The sequence below is a fragment of the Salvia hispanica genome, chromosome 4 (assembly GCF_029641045.1).
Source record: "Salvia hispanica isolate PSC_SH4W2 chromosome 4, Shi_PSC_v1, whole genome shotgun sequence".
NCBI classification, from domain to species: Eukaryota; Viridiplantae; Streptophyta; class Magnoliopsida; order Lamiales; family Lamiaceae; genus Salvia; species Salvia hispanica.
Genome location: NC_142695.1, coordinates 58,872,462 through 58,886,529, shown reverse-complemented (window position 1 = coordinate 58,886,529; position 14,068 = coordinate 58,872,462). Strand labels below are relative to the sequence as shown.

The following is a 14,068-nucleotide window of genomic DNA, read 5'->3' as shown; positions in this document are numbered from 1 at the left end:
TCATTTTTACATCATTACTAATTTAATTGTTTTATTTTTGTATATAATAAAGCTAGCTAATTTATTTTATAAGACAAAACAAATAATAGTAATAAAGTTCGTTGTATTAAACACGAGTAAACATTACAACGACGAAAATTAATAAAAAAAAAAATAGTACAGGAATGGAAAAAAAAATTCAAAGTAAAAAAATTCAAGGGCGGTGGGCGTGGTTTCTATTTGCCCACAATTCTTTGATCATATCGTGTTGTAGTGCTCGATGGGCCTCCTTTTGGTGTATGTCCATGAACGCCTTGAACCGTTCATGTTCGTTGTACGGTACACCCCGGCGGGCGGACTCGGACTCGGTTGAGACACCGTGACTCGATGATGCAACACTGGTGTCGTTGGTGACGTTGAGGACGCCTTCGTGTTCATCCTCGATGATCATGTTATGCATGATGATGCACGCATACATGATGTCGGCAATATCCCCCTGGTAGTAAAAGCGCGCCGGGCCCTTTACTAGTGCAAATCGTGATTGGAGCACCCCAAACGCCCTCTCCACATCCTTGCGCGCAGACTCTTGCGCTCGGGCAAAATACTTTCTACTATCTCCGATTGGGCATCTGATCGTCTTCAAAAACACGGGTCATTGCGGATAGATGCCGTCAGCCAGGTAGTACCCCATGTTATGCACATTGCCATTGGCCGTGAATTCGATGGAGGGGCCTAACCCATTGACCCGCTCGTTGAAAAGGGGCGAGGAATTGAGAACATTTAGGTCGTTGTTCGAGCCGGCTATACCAAAATAAGCATGTCAAATCCAAAGCCGTTGGTCGGCAACAGCTTCAAGAATGATGGTGGGATGCGTACCTTTGTAGCCGGTAGTGAACTGGCCTCGCCACACGGTTGGGCAGTTCTTCCACTGCCAGTGCATACAGTCGATGCTGCCGAGCATCCCTGGAAAGCCGTGGGTCCTCCAGTGCCAATCCAGCAGGAACTGGCAGTCAGCTGCGTCTGGCGAGCGAAGGTAGTGACCCCAAATATCTCTCACACGCCCTGACAAAAATTCTTCAGGCACTCGTTGCCAGTCGTCTCGCCGCATTGCAGATACTCATCGAACATGTTGGTGGACCCTCCATATGCCAATTGTTGGATGGCAACAGTGCATTTCTGCAGGGGCGATAGACCGAGCTTCCCTGTGGTGTCTCGCTGGAGCTGGAACTCGGGGTAACGCGCGGACAACGCATTAACAATGCGCAGGAAGAGGGAGCGGCGCATTCTGAATCGGCGACTAAATGCATTTGCCGGATAACGTGGTTCCTCAGCAAAATAATCGGCGAACAGCCGATCGTGCCCACCAGCGTGGTCGCGGGGGATGTATCGGCGCCGCCTGCGGATTGGCCGTTGGGGTGGCTGCTGCATTCGAGCAAGCTCGCTTTGTATGTAACGGAAGATATAGTTGTTGATTGGGTTGTTGGCAAAACTCGCGACATCCCATCCGGTGGGAGCGGGAGGTACCTCCTCTTCGGAAGAAGAATGAGATATCTCCTCGTCGGATTGAGAATGAGAAGATGATTCAGAATTCATTAAATATAGATGGAGAGAGAGAAAATTGATGAGGATGGGGAGATAATGAAGAGAGAAAAGGGATGAGGATGGGGAGAGAATGAAGAGAAGGTGTGTATTTATAGGGGAGTAAAAATAGCCGTTGGGTATTTAAAAAAAAAAAAAAAACGCCGAAAATACGCTGAACGCGCCTACAGTGGCCGGCGTTCACTCGGCGATAAATCGGCGTTTTTTCGGGAACCGGCATTAATTCGGTAGAATTAACGCCGGAAAAACGCCGATTTCTCCCCATTGCCGGTGAATTTTCGGCGATACCCGGCGATAAAACGCCGGTTTTAACGCCGCCTGCATTGGGAGTGCTCTAAGTTAACTTAAATAGAAAGGGTTAGATTACTTTTTAATTACAATGTACGATAAAATATTAAGCAATTTAAATTAAACTATAAATAATATCAAGTACTATAGCTATATAGTTTTATTATAAGTACACTAAAAATAGTAAAAATAAAATAAAACATTTATCGAAACCTATCTAAATAAGGAAGTATTTTCAGTATCTCAGAAATGAAGATAAAAAATCTCAAAGCAGGTCAATTTATCTACTAATATTATTTTAATTATTTATCACTTTATCTATAATATTTAATATTTAATAATTTCAAACTAATATCTGTTTTATTCATGAAAAAGTATATATTTAAAAAAAAGAACAAACAAAAGAATTGAAAGGGCACAGCTGAGAACTCATCTTCCTCAAACTGCACCTCAGTTCAATTCCAGCAAAGTGAAATCCTGTTAATCGCCGGCGCCATGGTAGCTTCTCTCTCTCAATTCAGTATTTATCAGTTTTAACCTTCAGTTCACACAGTTCGGGCGAATTTAGTGACCGTTTCCTCGATTTTGATATGATTGAAGGCTCTGGAAGAAGAAGAAGAATGCGATTTCTCCGCTTTAAAGCAATTGCGAGAATCAGCGAGTTCTAATCCGGATGACGCCGCTGTCCGTTTCAATTTGGTAATACTTGAATATTGTTTACTATTGTTTACTGTGTTAATTTATTTCGATTGTGAGAGAAATGTTCAATTCATTCTGGTAATACTTGAATAGGAGTATTATTTACTGTATTTTTTACTTGAATAGGAGTATTGTTTGTTATATACTGTATTAATTGAATTCGATTGTGAGAGAAATGTTCAATTCATTCTGGTAATACTTGAATAGGAGTATTATTTACTGTATTATTTACTTGAATAGGAGTATTGTTTGTTATATACTGTATTAATTGAATTCGATTGTGAGGGAAATGTTCAGTTCATAGTATTTGTGATTTGATTGTTTTCAGGGGGTGGTGCTATGGGAGAAGGGGGAGAGAAGGGCGGAATTGAGGCATGAAGCGGTGGAGCATTTCATGGTTGCAGCAAAACTCAATCCGCAGAATGCTGCTACGTTTCGATACTTAGGTCATTACTATGCTCGCGTTTCACCCGAGCCGCAACGAGCTCTCAAGTGCTACCAGAGAGCTGTTGCTCTTAATCCTGATGATTCTGATGCCGGAGTATTTTTCTTCTTTGATTATTTATTTGTTCTTTGGTGATGTAAGACCTATCAGGAAATGTGTTTTATTTGCATAATTTATCCCATTTCTGTTAGTTAAAAATCCACATTTCCAGAGTTTCTGAAATGTTGAAATGCTTGTATGATCATTAGTCAATTCGACTTTATATTCCAGGAAGCGATTTGTGATTTATTTGATGAGGGAGGCCAAGATAACTTGATGATTGCTGTTTGTCGTGAAGCTTCTGAGAAGTCTGCCAGGGCTTTTTGGGCATTCCGTCGGCTGGGATATCTTCAGGTTTCCTTCTGCAGCCATATAATGCGTGGACTCTTGTTTAGAGTCATCGCACTTTTTTACGGAGGTCAATTACTTTCTTTCAGGCTCATCTTAAAAACTGGGCTGAAGCCATACAGAGCCTTCAACAAGCCATACGTGGATTTCCTACTAGCGCTGATTTGTGGGAGGTCCTCAGCCTGATCTCCTAATTATGTGTATATTCAAAATAGTTATGGTGGTAGATCTCTGTCTTACCGTCTTTATTTGCTTATGTAGACAATAGGTCTTGCTTATGGACGAATGGGTATGTTTACAGCGGCACTTAAGGTAACTCTCTCTTGTAGCAGTGCAACACATTCTCTGAAAATATTTCCTTACAACTCGAAAAAACTGTTGAGGATTCCCTTTTAGACTTTTATCATTTTAAGTGAATTCTGGATACACCACCGTGGCACTGTACTTTATCTTTATTCACGTTTTGTAACAGTCATATGGTAGAGCTGTTGAGTTGGACGACTCGAGGATATTTGCTCTGGTTGAAAGTGGAAATATTTCTTTGATGCTTGGCTCTTTCAGAAAGGTAAGGCATTATTCATTGCTTCCTTTCCTTCTCTAGCTCTTTGTTTTTGTACTCTATAGCTGTAATTCATGTTTACTACAGCAATTTGCTCCACTTCAAGAGCAGATCTTTATCTGCCAAAAGAAGTGTAAGATAGAGTTATTCTTCTATCTTGCATTTTCTTACATTGAAAAATGACAGTAGATAGGTCTGACTATTCAAATATGTAAATCCTTTCGCTCAATATGAATACTTTGTTTGGCTCATTTAGTGATACCTACCTTCTGCAAATGTTTCTTTTTCTGCAAAGGGAATTGAGCAATTTCAGCAAGCACTGATAATATCGCCACACAATGTGTCCGCAAATTATGGGCTTGCTTCTGCTTTTCTTGGTTTAGCGAAGGAATGTGTCAATTCGGGTGCCTTTAGATGGGGAGCTTCACTTTTAGAGGTCAGTATCTCAAAGTAAGATCCTTTAATGTGATTATTGAAATGATGATTAAACTTACTTATATAAGATTCAAGCTGATTCCAGGAAGCAGCTGAAGTTTCCATGCATGTTACATCTTTAGCTGGTAACTTTTCATGTTCATGGAAGCTACATGGAGATATTCAGGTATAAAACCAGGAAATATTTTATTCTTTTTTGTAAAATGTTCTTGTTTTCATGTCAAACTCCTTTTCCCTGCTTCAGACAGACTTGGTTTGTAGTTTTAATATGAGAATGACTTCTGAGTCTTTTCTCTTAGCTTATGTATGCCAGATGTAACCCATGGACAGAGGAAGCCAGGCCTGGGCAAGTTGATGAGATATCTTTCAAATCTTCTGTCAGTACATGGAAAAGGACCTGCTTTATTGCTTCTAGAAATGCCAGTCGCTCCTATCAGCGTGCTTTGCACTTGGCCCCTTGGCTAGCTAATGCATATATTGATGTTGCCATTGCAGCAGATGTCAGTTTATCTTTTAAGGAATCTCCTAAAGATGATTGTAGTGTTTGGTAAATATTTGTTTCCTTTTACATGGATTGACAATGTGGATGTCAATGGTCTTACCTTCTGTCTATCTCAAATAACCAGGCCTATTGCTGAAAAGATGTGCTTCGGTGGTATATTACTCGAGGGTTACAATGATGAATTTTGGGTTGCATTGGCATGCTTATCCAGTAATGCTGCTCTAAAGCAACATGCTTTGGTGCGTGGATTACAATTGGACGTGTCTTTAGCAGTTGCATGGGCTTACCTTGGGAAGGTAGTAACTACTGATCTATTTAAGACTGGTATAGGAGCCAGCAATATTGTTTAAAGCATTGCTCGTATATGGGATACTAGTTTGTAGCAGGTTTCTCTGAATCGGTGATTCTTATATGGATTATGTTTGGATGATTGATGTTGATAACTAAAACTTGATTGCACCACTAGTTTTATCCTTTTAGGGTATATATCCGGAAGTAACGTAGTCTTTATCCAAATTTGCAATGTTCACACAACTTTTAAGTGCAATTACAATACTACCTTACAATTTGTGCAATTACAACATCCCCAGACTTTACAGATCGGACAAGTTCTGCTGGAAACAACTGGGGATGTAATTGCCAAAATTAAAAGGTGGTGTTGTATTTAGAATGATTAAAAGTTGTATGTTGTGTTATTTACATAAATCAATGATTATATTTATTTACTACACTTTCTATATGTCTATCCTTATTTATTGTAATCATTTATTCACACCCTCAATTCTTATAAATCCTCATAAGGGTCTCATTATGGACTTCTACAGCTCTATAGACTGGAAGGTGAAAATAAACTGGCCCAACAAGCATTTGACCGTGCTAGAAGTATAGAACCTTCACTTGCATTACCATGGGCAGGCATGTCAGCAGATGCTGATGTTAGGTAACACTAGGGAGAATATAGAAAATTACCTCATGAAATTTCCAGGCAAAGTCTCAAATGTTTCTTATTTGTTTGGTCTCAGAAAGTTTGAGCAGAATGAAGCGTATGAGTGCTGTCTACGGGCTGTACAGATATCCCCGGTATGATATGCTTTACTCATGCTTGATTTTGGTATTTCCCGTGGAAGCATCATTACATTAATAATATATATGGCCTTTAGGTTCTAGTATCATTTATCATCTTCATAATTATTAATATTTTAATGATATCCTCTGCATTTCCATGCTGAAATCTAATCATCAAAGTACTCATCATATATGGTCCATTAGGTTGCAGATTTCCAGATTGGTCTTGCAAAGCTTGCGTTGCATTCAAGTTGCTTGTCATCTTCAGAGGTACACAGTAATAATATTTCTTTGCATGAGGTTTTTTGTAATGCACATACTGTTTTATCAAACAGATGTCAAAGTGTAAACCTATCAGTTTAATGGCCGTTGTAGGTCTTTGCAGCCATCCAACAGGCTTTGCTGTGTATTCCACACTATCCCGAGTCTCACAATTTGAATGGTCTAGTATGTGAATCAAGATCTGATTATCAAGGTGCAGTCGCCTCCTACAGGCTGGCCAGATATGCTCTAAAGTATTTTGCAGACGAAACATCAGAATCTCATTCAGATGATATATCCATCAATTTGGCAAGATCACTTTGCATGGTAATATGTTCAGTCTATTTGGCAGTTCAAGATGCCTTTTATAGTCATAATACTCCTTTACATAAGTCTTTCTTTTGAAGAGTATTCTGGTAATTCTTTCTGATGTTTGTTATGAAAAAAATCCTTATCTTATTCAGGCTGGAAATGCAAGCGAAGCAGTTGAAGAGTGCGAACGTTTAAGGCAAAAAGGTGTGAGTTATTTACTTATATACTGCAATTTCTGTTAAATTTTATGTTTAGCTGATATGCTTCCTTAAATTTCTAGGACAGCTTGACACCGTGGGCCTGCATATATATGCTTTATGTTTATGGAGACTGGGCAAGAATGATATGGCTCTATCTGCAACAAGATCACTTGCTTCAAGCATTTTATCTATGGAAGAAAACCTAGCTGCTGCCTCCGTTAGCTTCATCTGTAGGATGCTTTACAACATATCTGGACAGGAATCTGCGATCACAAGCATTTTGAAAATGCCCAAACAACTTTTTAGCAGTTCAAAAATTAGTTTTATTGTTTCTGCTATTCATGTTTTGGACTCAAACAATCAACTTGAGGCAGTTGTTTCGAGCAGCCGTTCCTTTGTTACATCTCGTGAAGACATTATTTCAATGCACATGTTAATTACAGTTGGAAAACTTGTAAGTTCCTGATTTATATTTATAATTAATGCTTTTCAACTTTATTAATAGCAGCATTTACTCATTTGTATTGTCAGCTGAAAAGCGGAAACGAAAACTCCCTTGGAATTCAAAAGGGAGTAGATCACCTTAGAAAAGCAGTTCACATGTTCCCTAACAGCAGTGTATTGAGGTAACCTCGAGTGAATACATATATTAAGTTATAATGTTATATTGACTTATTTTTTGTTAAACTTTTGATGATGGTGCTTCTCCTTTTGTTTGCTCCTATATTTTGGTTGGTGGGGACTTGAGGTCTTGAGCATGCTAATTCCTGTTTATCCCATCACAGTGTAAAATATCAAAGTACTCTTTCTCCCAAGAGTGCAAAGCAAAGAATGCATTTTGTTTCTGGTTTTCATCAACATATCCTCTATGTCTAGCTGCTAGCTCTAAATAAAACCTCTTTTAGATTATGCAGGTCTTGTTATTTCACACTTCTAATAATGCCTATCTGACTTAGTTTCTTGCTGACAGAAATCTTCTTGGCTATCTGTTGCTATCAAGCAAAGAACGGGGATATCTCTGTCTTGCAACCCGATGCTCTTCCCTGGATTTGTCTGACTATCAAAAGGATGATGGTCTCAAATCAGCATATGAGATTGTTGGTGCTGGAAATGTTGCTTGTTATGCCATTGGAAGTCCAAATCAAAAGTTTCCACTACCGACCTGCAGACGTCAATGCCATTCGGGATCTGGGGCCATTCAAGTGCTGCAAAAGTATATTTTTCATGTCCCCTCGAGTTTTTTATTGCTAGTTCAATGACTGCTGTATATTAGTCCAGATCAGATTGCTTTCCCTTGCAAAGCCGAATTTGAATAGTTTGGCAAATTTACAGGTATTTGCATCAAGAGCCTTGGAACTTCAATGCAAGGTATTTACTTACGCTAAACTGCTTACAGAAGACTCGTGCAGAAAAATTTCCTCAGCATGGTTGCCATGTTGTAGAGCGGCTAACAGCTGTGGCTCTGTCTGATCAAAATTTCTCCATCAAAGATGTATCAAGGCAATATCAGAATTATCAGCTTCTTCTCTGTGCCGCCGAGGTTAATCTGCAACAAGGCAATAATACTGAATGCTTCAGACTTGTGAGAGGTGCCTTGGGCGCATCACTTCATAGTAACCATCTCTTTTTCGCACATTTGCTGCTTTGCCGTGCATATGCCGCTGAGGATGATTTTGTGAACCTGCGCAAAGAATACAAATATTGTTTGGAGCTTGGAACTTATTCTCATATTGGCTGGATTTGTTTGAAGTTTATTGAATCCAGATATGGCCTACAAGATGATTCTACCGTTTTAGCTCTGAAATTTGAAGACTGCTCCAAAGATCTCAAGACGTCATGGAATATGTGGACGGCTCTGTTTAGTTTGGTGCAGGGTTTGATATGTAGTTCGCTTGGTGATTTTGTTGCTGCTGAAGAGTTCTTTTCACAAGCATGCTGTGTAGCTGATGACCAGAGTTGTTTCTTTCTTTGTCATGGTATGTGCTCTTATACTTATGCGTCTGCATCCATATTTCGACCCTTAATCGTGAAAACAGTTGTTTGATGCTCTTCAAACACTCTCAAACTCATGGAACATGGTACCACTATATATTGTTATTTTTACGAGAAGGCGGATTTTAATGCTGTCATTAGCCTCGCACCACTTAGTGACATTATCTTTCGTTAAATGCAGGCGCCATTTGCATGGAGCTTGCCAGACAGAAGTGCGAGTCACATTACATAACACGTGCCATAAGAAGTCTGAAGAAAGCGAAAGATACCTCTTCCGATCCTTTGCCTCTTGTTTCACTGTTGCTGGGTCAAGCAGAAGCAAGCCTTGGCTCAAAAGAAAAGTGGCTCGTCAACCTTCGCGATGAATGGTTTTCTTGGCCTCCAGGTTTGTTTCTTTGAATAATGCCTGTAGTTTCCATCTAGACCATATGATAACCTCTTATTTGAACAACACATTAACGACATGCTTGGTATGATGGAATGGAATGTTGATCACATGCCCCCTTCGTTGCTTGCAGAAAACCGATCTGCTGAGCTTCTATTTCAAATGCATTTGCTATCTAGAGAGGCTTCTCATGGTGGCAGTAAAATGAGATGGATTCTGCGAGCCATCCATATGAATCCTTCGTGTTCGAGATATTGGAAGTTCTTGTTAAAGGAGTACGACTACTCTCTAACCTAGAATCAGGTGATCGGAAATGGCCCTACTGCAGGTTCGTTTCCACCCTTACGGAGTTTAGGTTTAGATCGAGGTAGATGCATCCGTAACACTGGAGTTCCTGTTGTGAGTTAGTTGTATAGATACTACTACTTAAACAAGGATCAATACTTTACTTTTTTACATTGATCATATCCACAACAAGATTCTACAACTTGCATATGGTAATTTAAAGCCGCCGGAGCTTCATCCTTCTTCCCGTTCGACGTCATCCTCCTCGTCCTCGGAAGCTTCAGCTTCTTCATTAAGGCCAACGTTAAATTGTTTTGTTTGGCCACCTGAAAATCATTTACCAGTAGACATACGACTTCATGCCAAAATACCGCTCGGTGGTGGAGTTATAGTCTCGTTGGAGATCGCAGAGTTAGCCAACTCCAGCCTATTCATCGTCTCTTGTAAAGTAAAATGAGTTAAAAAAAGTGAGACTCGTTTATAAAAATAGTAAAATTGAAATGACTCATTTAGTCACGGATGTTTCGAAAAGACAATATGTGATATTTAACGACTGCCGGAGGGAATATCCGAGTGTACCACTTTAAGCTTCAAGAATGGCCAACATATATATTAGTAAATTCGTCATTATTGATTATGAATTTCATCAGTGATTGTAATATAGTCTAACTTCCTCTGCTACTTTGTCATCTTTCTTTGATTTTGAGTCCAATTCTTAAGCCAATTTGTCATGTATCAATCAAACTCAACACGACTTTTGTACTAGTTTATTGAATATATGACTTGACCACGTATATTTTATGTTTTATTTTGCAATTATTGAAGAAAAATTAACATTATATAGTGGGTTTAGGTTGAATCCTTTTGTCTTGCCCATTTTACACTTTGTCACTACTTAGTGTGAAAATGAGAAAATTTGCAATGTGAAGCAAGAGACATGTGTTTGGGCTTTTTGAACCCCACCAACTTGTGATTCTTCATCATCCATCTATTAAGAAATCATGATTTCTTGTAAAAGAATAGCAATCAATTTCCTTCTTGTTCTTCTTTTGTGTGTGTTTGTTTTAGGAGATGCACAAGTGAGATGCATAGAGCGCGAGAGAGAAGCTCTTCTAAGCTTCAAGAATGGTTTCATCGATAAGTATGGTTTTCTCTCATGGTGGCGAAGCGACGTCGAATGCTGCAAATGGCACGGTGTTGAGTGCAGCAACACCACCGGCCACGTCACCACCCTCGAACTTCATTATGTAATATTGAGTGGTAAGATTGGCTCTTCACTGCTTGAGTTACATCATTTAAACTATATTGACTTCAGTTGGATTGATTTTGGAGGCATCTCAATCCCGCAATTCATTGGTTCCATGAATCAATTACGCCACTTGAATCTCAAGGGTTGTAACTTATCCGGGACCATTCCTCCCCGGTTAAGGAACCTTACCAACCTGATCTCACTTGATCTCTCGGAAAACTCTTTGAGTTGTGCATCTCTTTGTTCACTTGGTTTCGTGCCGGGATCACTCAAAATACTGAACTTGGCTTATAATCAACTCAACGGGTCAATGCCAGACCTGAGATCATTTTCTTCGTTGACAGAATTGAATCTTAAGAGAAATAATTTAACAGGCTCCATTCCTCTAAGTATCAGCCAACTATCCAAGCTTCAAGTTCTAGATCTTTCTGATAATTCTTTGACAGGTTTAGTTCCTCTAAGCATTGGCCAACTCTCCGAGCTTCAAGATCTATATCTTTCCAATAATTCTTTGGAAGGTTTAGTCTCCGAATCCCACTTCATCAAGCTTGATAAGTTAAAGACACTTGATTTATCCTTCAACACATTGATCTTGCATATCCCACATCATTGGATTCCTCCTTTTCAATTGGAAAGTATATCTTTAGCCAGGTGCAATGTGGGCCCATACTTTCCAAAATGGATCCAAACTCAGAGGAATTTGTCAGTCCTTGATCTCCGTGGTGCTAATATAACAGATGAAGCCCCGAGGTGGTTGTGGAGTTCATCTTCTTTATTAGCAAAGTTGTATCTCTCGGACAATCAAATAAGTGGTACGATTCCGAATCTCTCATCTACCTCCATCTTACATATGGATATTAGTTTCAATCAGTTTTCAGGTTCTATACCATTATTTCCTGCCAATGCTTCCGCGATTCAGTTAAGTGGAAATATGATCTCCGGTTCAATTTCATCCATTTGCAAAACTCTCTACGATCATCTTAATACCCTTGACCTCTCCGATAATCGGTTGGTGGGAGAGATTCCCAATTGCTGGGAGAAAATTCCCAACTTGTACTCCCTCAACTTGGCTAACAACAATTTTTCGGGTAAAATTCCTGGCTCTTTCGGTAATTTGCAGAACTTCGCTGCATTGCAGATGCATGGTAATAATTTATATGGTGAGTTGCCATACAGTTTGAGACATTGCCAAGAATTGGGCTTCTTGGATGTTGGAGGCAACAAGTTAACAGGAAAGATCCCTACTTGGATTGGTCGGTTGCATAAAATGCAGTTTCTAAACCTTCGTGGAAATAAATTGCATGGAAGTATTCCTCCCGAGATATGCAATCTTACTAACATTCAAGTTCTGGATTTGTCGATAAACAACTTGTCTTCGATAATACCTGATTGTTTCAACAATTTTACTGTCTTGGCTACTAAGAATGCCACACACATTGATCCATCCCTTTTTGGTTCAATATACTTATTCACTAAGAATGAAACTAAGCACTATGGATATTCATCATTTCAGTGGAAAGGTCAAGAATCCGAATATTGGAAAAATCTAGGGCTTTTGAAACTCATTGATTTTTCAAGCAATAGATTGTCCGGGAACATTCCCAAATCATTTTCTATTATGATAGGATTAAATTCCTTGAATCTGTCGAGAAATAGTTTGACAGGATATATAAGTCCAGATATTGGCAAGATGGAGATGCTAGATTCTCTTGATTTATCACATAACCAACTCTCTGGAAAGATACCTACAAGTTTGGCACAAATACACACTCTTGGCGTTCTTGATTTGTCGAACAACAATTTGTTTGGAAAAATTCCAACGGGTACTCAACTTCAGAGCTTCAGTGCATTGGCTTATGCCGGGAATGATGGACTCTGTGGAGACCCTTTGCCAAAGTGTCCCGGAGATAGCTTGAGGCCACCCACCACTAATCCGGACGAGAACATGAATGAGAAAGATGGCAACACCTTCTCATTTTTGCAAGAAGTTGGAATATCAATAGCCTTTGGTTTTATATTTGGATTTTGGGGAGTTATTGGTTCATTCATATTGAAGAAATCATGGAGAATCGCATTCTTCAACCTGTTTGACGCTGCTGGAGATTGGTTCTACGTCAAGATTGTTGTGTTTGTATCCAAATGGAGACGAAGTTGAAATACAGGTAATATTAACCATATTTAACTTCAATATTTCAAAGTGTATTAAACTAATGCTTAATTATTATGATTTGGTAATTGAATGCATACTTGTTATTAATTTATTATTCTCAAGGTATTATCCGATCTTTCTTTCTTAATAGAGGTGGACAAGCTCGTGGATAGTAGAAGAGAGGGGGAAGACCTATATACTGCTTATAAATAGTTTTGGTACTTGAATTATATACAAATACATGGATTATGTATTTTCCTACTATTAAATGTTTGTCATGTATTTTAATTCATTAGTGATGATGTAATAGTGTATGCACTTATTATTGCAAATTAAGTGTTATCCTACTTTTTGTCGTGTGTTCAGAGATAGTTTTTATTTTGAGATTTTAGTTAGGTAACAACTCTGATATCAAATCAAATTATTATCATGATGCATACTTGTCTTGATTTTATTGTATATCTTGGAATATACTCTCCCCTCTTCAATTAAATAAAAGGATCACACCTAAGTATTTCATTACCTTTTTCCATTTTTAAATTTTCAGCTGTAATACTCTACCGGTTTTCAAGTGCAAACTGGATCGGACTAAGTATCGGTTCAAGGCCGATCCGGCTGGTCCAATCCGATTTTTAAAACATTGCTATACATAAAATAATGCACGGCAACTTAGCTGTATACTTTTTGAAATGATTTTCAAAAAGCTGCAATCAGGGGCGAAGCCACATTAGGGCATGGGCCCCACCAACTTCTAGGAATATATATTATCCATTCAGTTAAGCCAGAAAATCAAGATGCATAGAATCATCAATTAATTTTGTAGATTTTTAGTGGATTTAATTTAGCCAACCTTTTGATACGAGCATATTATCTAGAATTATCCCCATATCTATATTATTTAGTTAGCCATATCTTTTCATATTTATTTGGATTATTTTCTTGTTCAATAAGTTAGGGTATAGTATTTGAGTATTATAAATAGGGATAGATGGTTATTATTTGCATGCATTCAAGTCAATCAATAAAATTCTACCTTTCGCCCAAATATTGGCAATACACGAACTCGTGTTTATCTCGCTGCCCGACGGGACAATTCCCGCGCACAGCCACAACTCTCCGCCGACCCTAAGCAAGGGCGCCGGAACCCCTCTCGACGCCGCTGCCCGACGGGTGATCCCGCGCACAGCCGCTCAGAGTTCGTTCACCGCCGACCCTCTCCGGTCGCCGGTTTTATCTTCTTTTGTCTCTTTCCGATTTGCCGGGACCGTTACGAAATA

General features: G+C 39.1%; 2 protein-coding genes across 2 annotated transcripts; both read left to right on the top strand.

The window, feature by feature from the left end:
- The first annotated feature begins 2,251 nt into the window (after positions 1-2,251).
- On the top strand, positions 2,252-9,564 carry LOC125195944 (Tetratricopeptide repeat (TPR)-like superfamily protein). Its single transcript, XM_048094245.2, has 22 exons — positions 2,252-2,364; positions 2,467-2,565; positions 2,894-3,106; positions 3,281-3,403; positions 3,487-3,570; positions 3,659-3,709; positions 3,870-3,962; positions 4,252-4,392; positions 4,477-4,557; positions 4,691-4,938; positions 5,018-5,189; positions 5,718-5,833; positions 5,916-5,973; positions 6,163-6,228; positions 6,334-6,546; positions 6,684-6,735; positions 6,812-7,185; positions 7,263-7,357; positions 7,702-7,944; positions 8,064-8,707; positions 8,905-9,108; positions 9,242-9,564. Exons 1-22 carry the CDS (start codon positions 2,362-2,364, stop codon positions 9,403-9,405), a joined length of 3,537 nt encoding a protein of 1,178 aa, XP_047950202.2. The 5' UTR covers positions 2,252-2,361; the 3' UTR covers positions 9,406-9,564.
- Positions 9,565-10,691: 1,127 nt separating this feature from the next.
- On the top strand, positions 10,692-12,797 carry LOC125195615 (receptor-like protein EIX2). Its single transcript, XM_048093748.2, has one exon. The coding sequence runs from the start codon at positions 10,755-10,757 to the stop codon at positions 12,795-12,797; it is 2,043 nt and encodes a 680-aa protein (XP_047949705.2). The 5' UTR covers positions 10,692-10,754.
- Positions 12,798-14,068: the final 1,271 nt, after the last annotated feature.

What these genes read in the sequence shown, in the direction of transcription:
- LOC125195615 (XM_048093748.2), top strand. Translation starts at nt 10,755, where the DNA reads ATGAATCAATTACGCCACTTGAATCTCAAGGGTTGTAACTTATCCGGG.
- LOC125195944 (XM_048094245.2), top strand. An exon ending in CCGCTGTCCGTTTCAATTTG is followed by an intron (nt 2,566 to 2,893) that starts GTAATACTTGAA and finishes GATTGTTTTCAG; the next exon opens with GGGGTGGTGCTATGGGAGAA. An exon ending in TCAGCAGATGCTGATGTTAG is followed by an intron (nt 5,834 to 5,915) that starts GTAACACTAGGG and finishes GTTTGGTCTCAG; the next exon opens with AAAGTTTGAGCAGAATGAAG.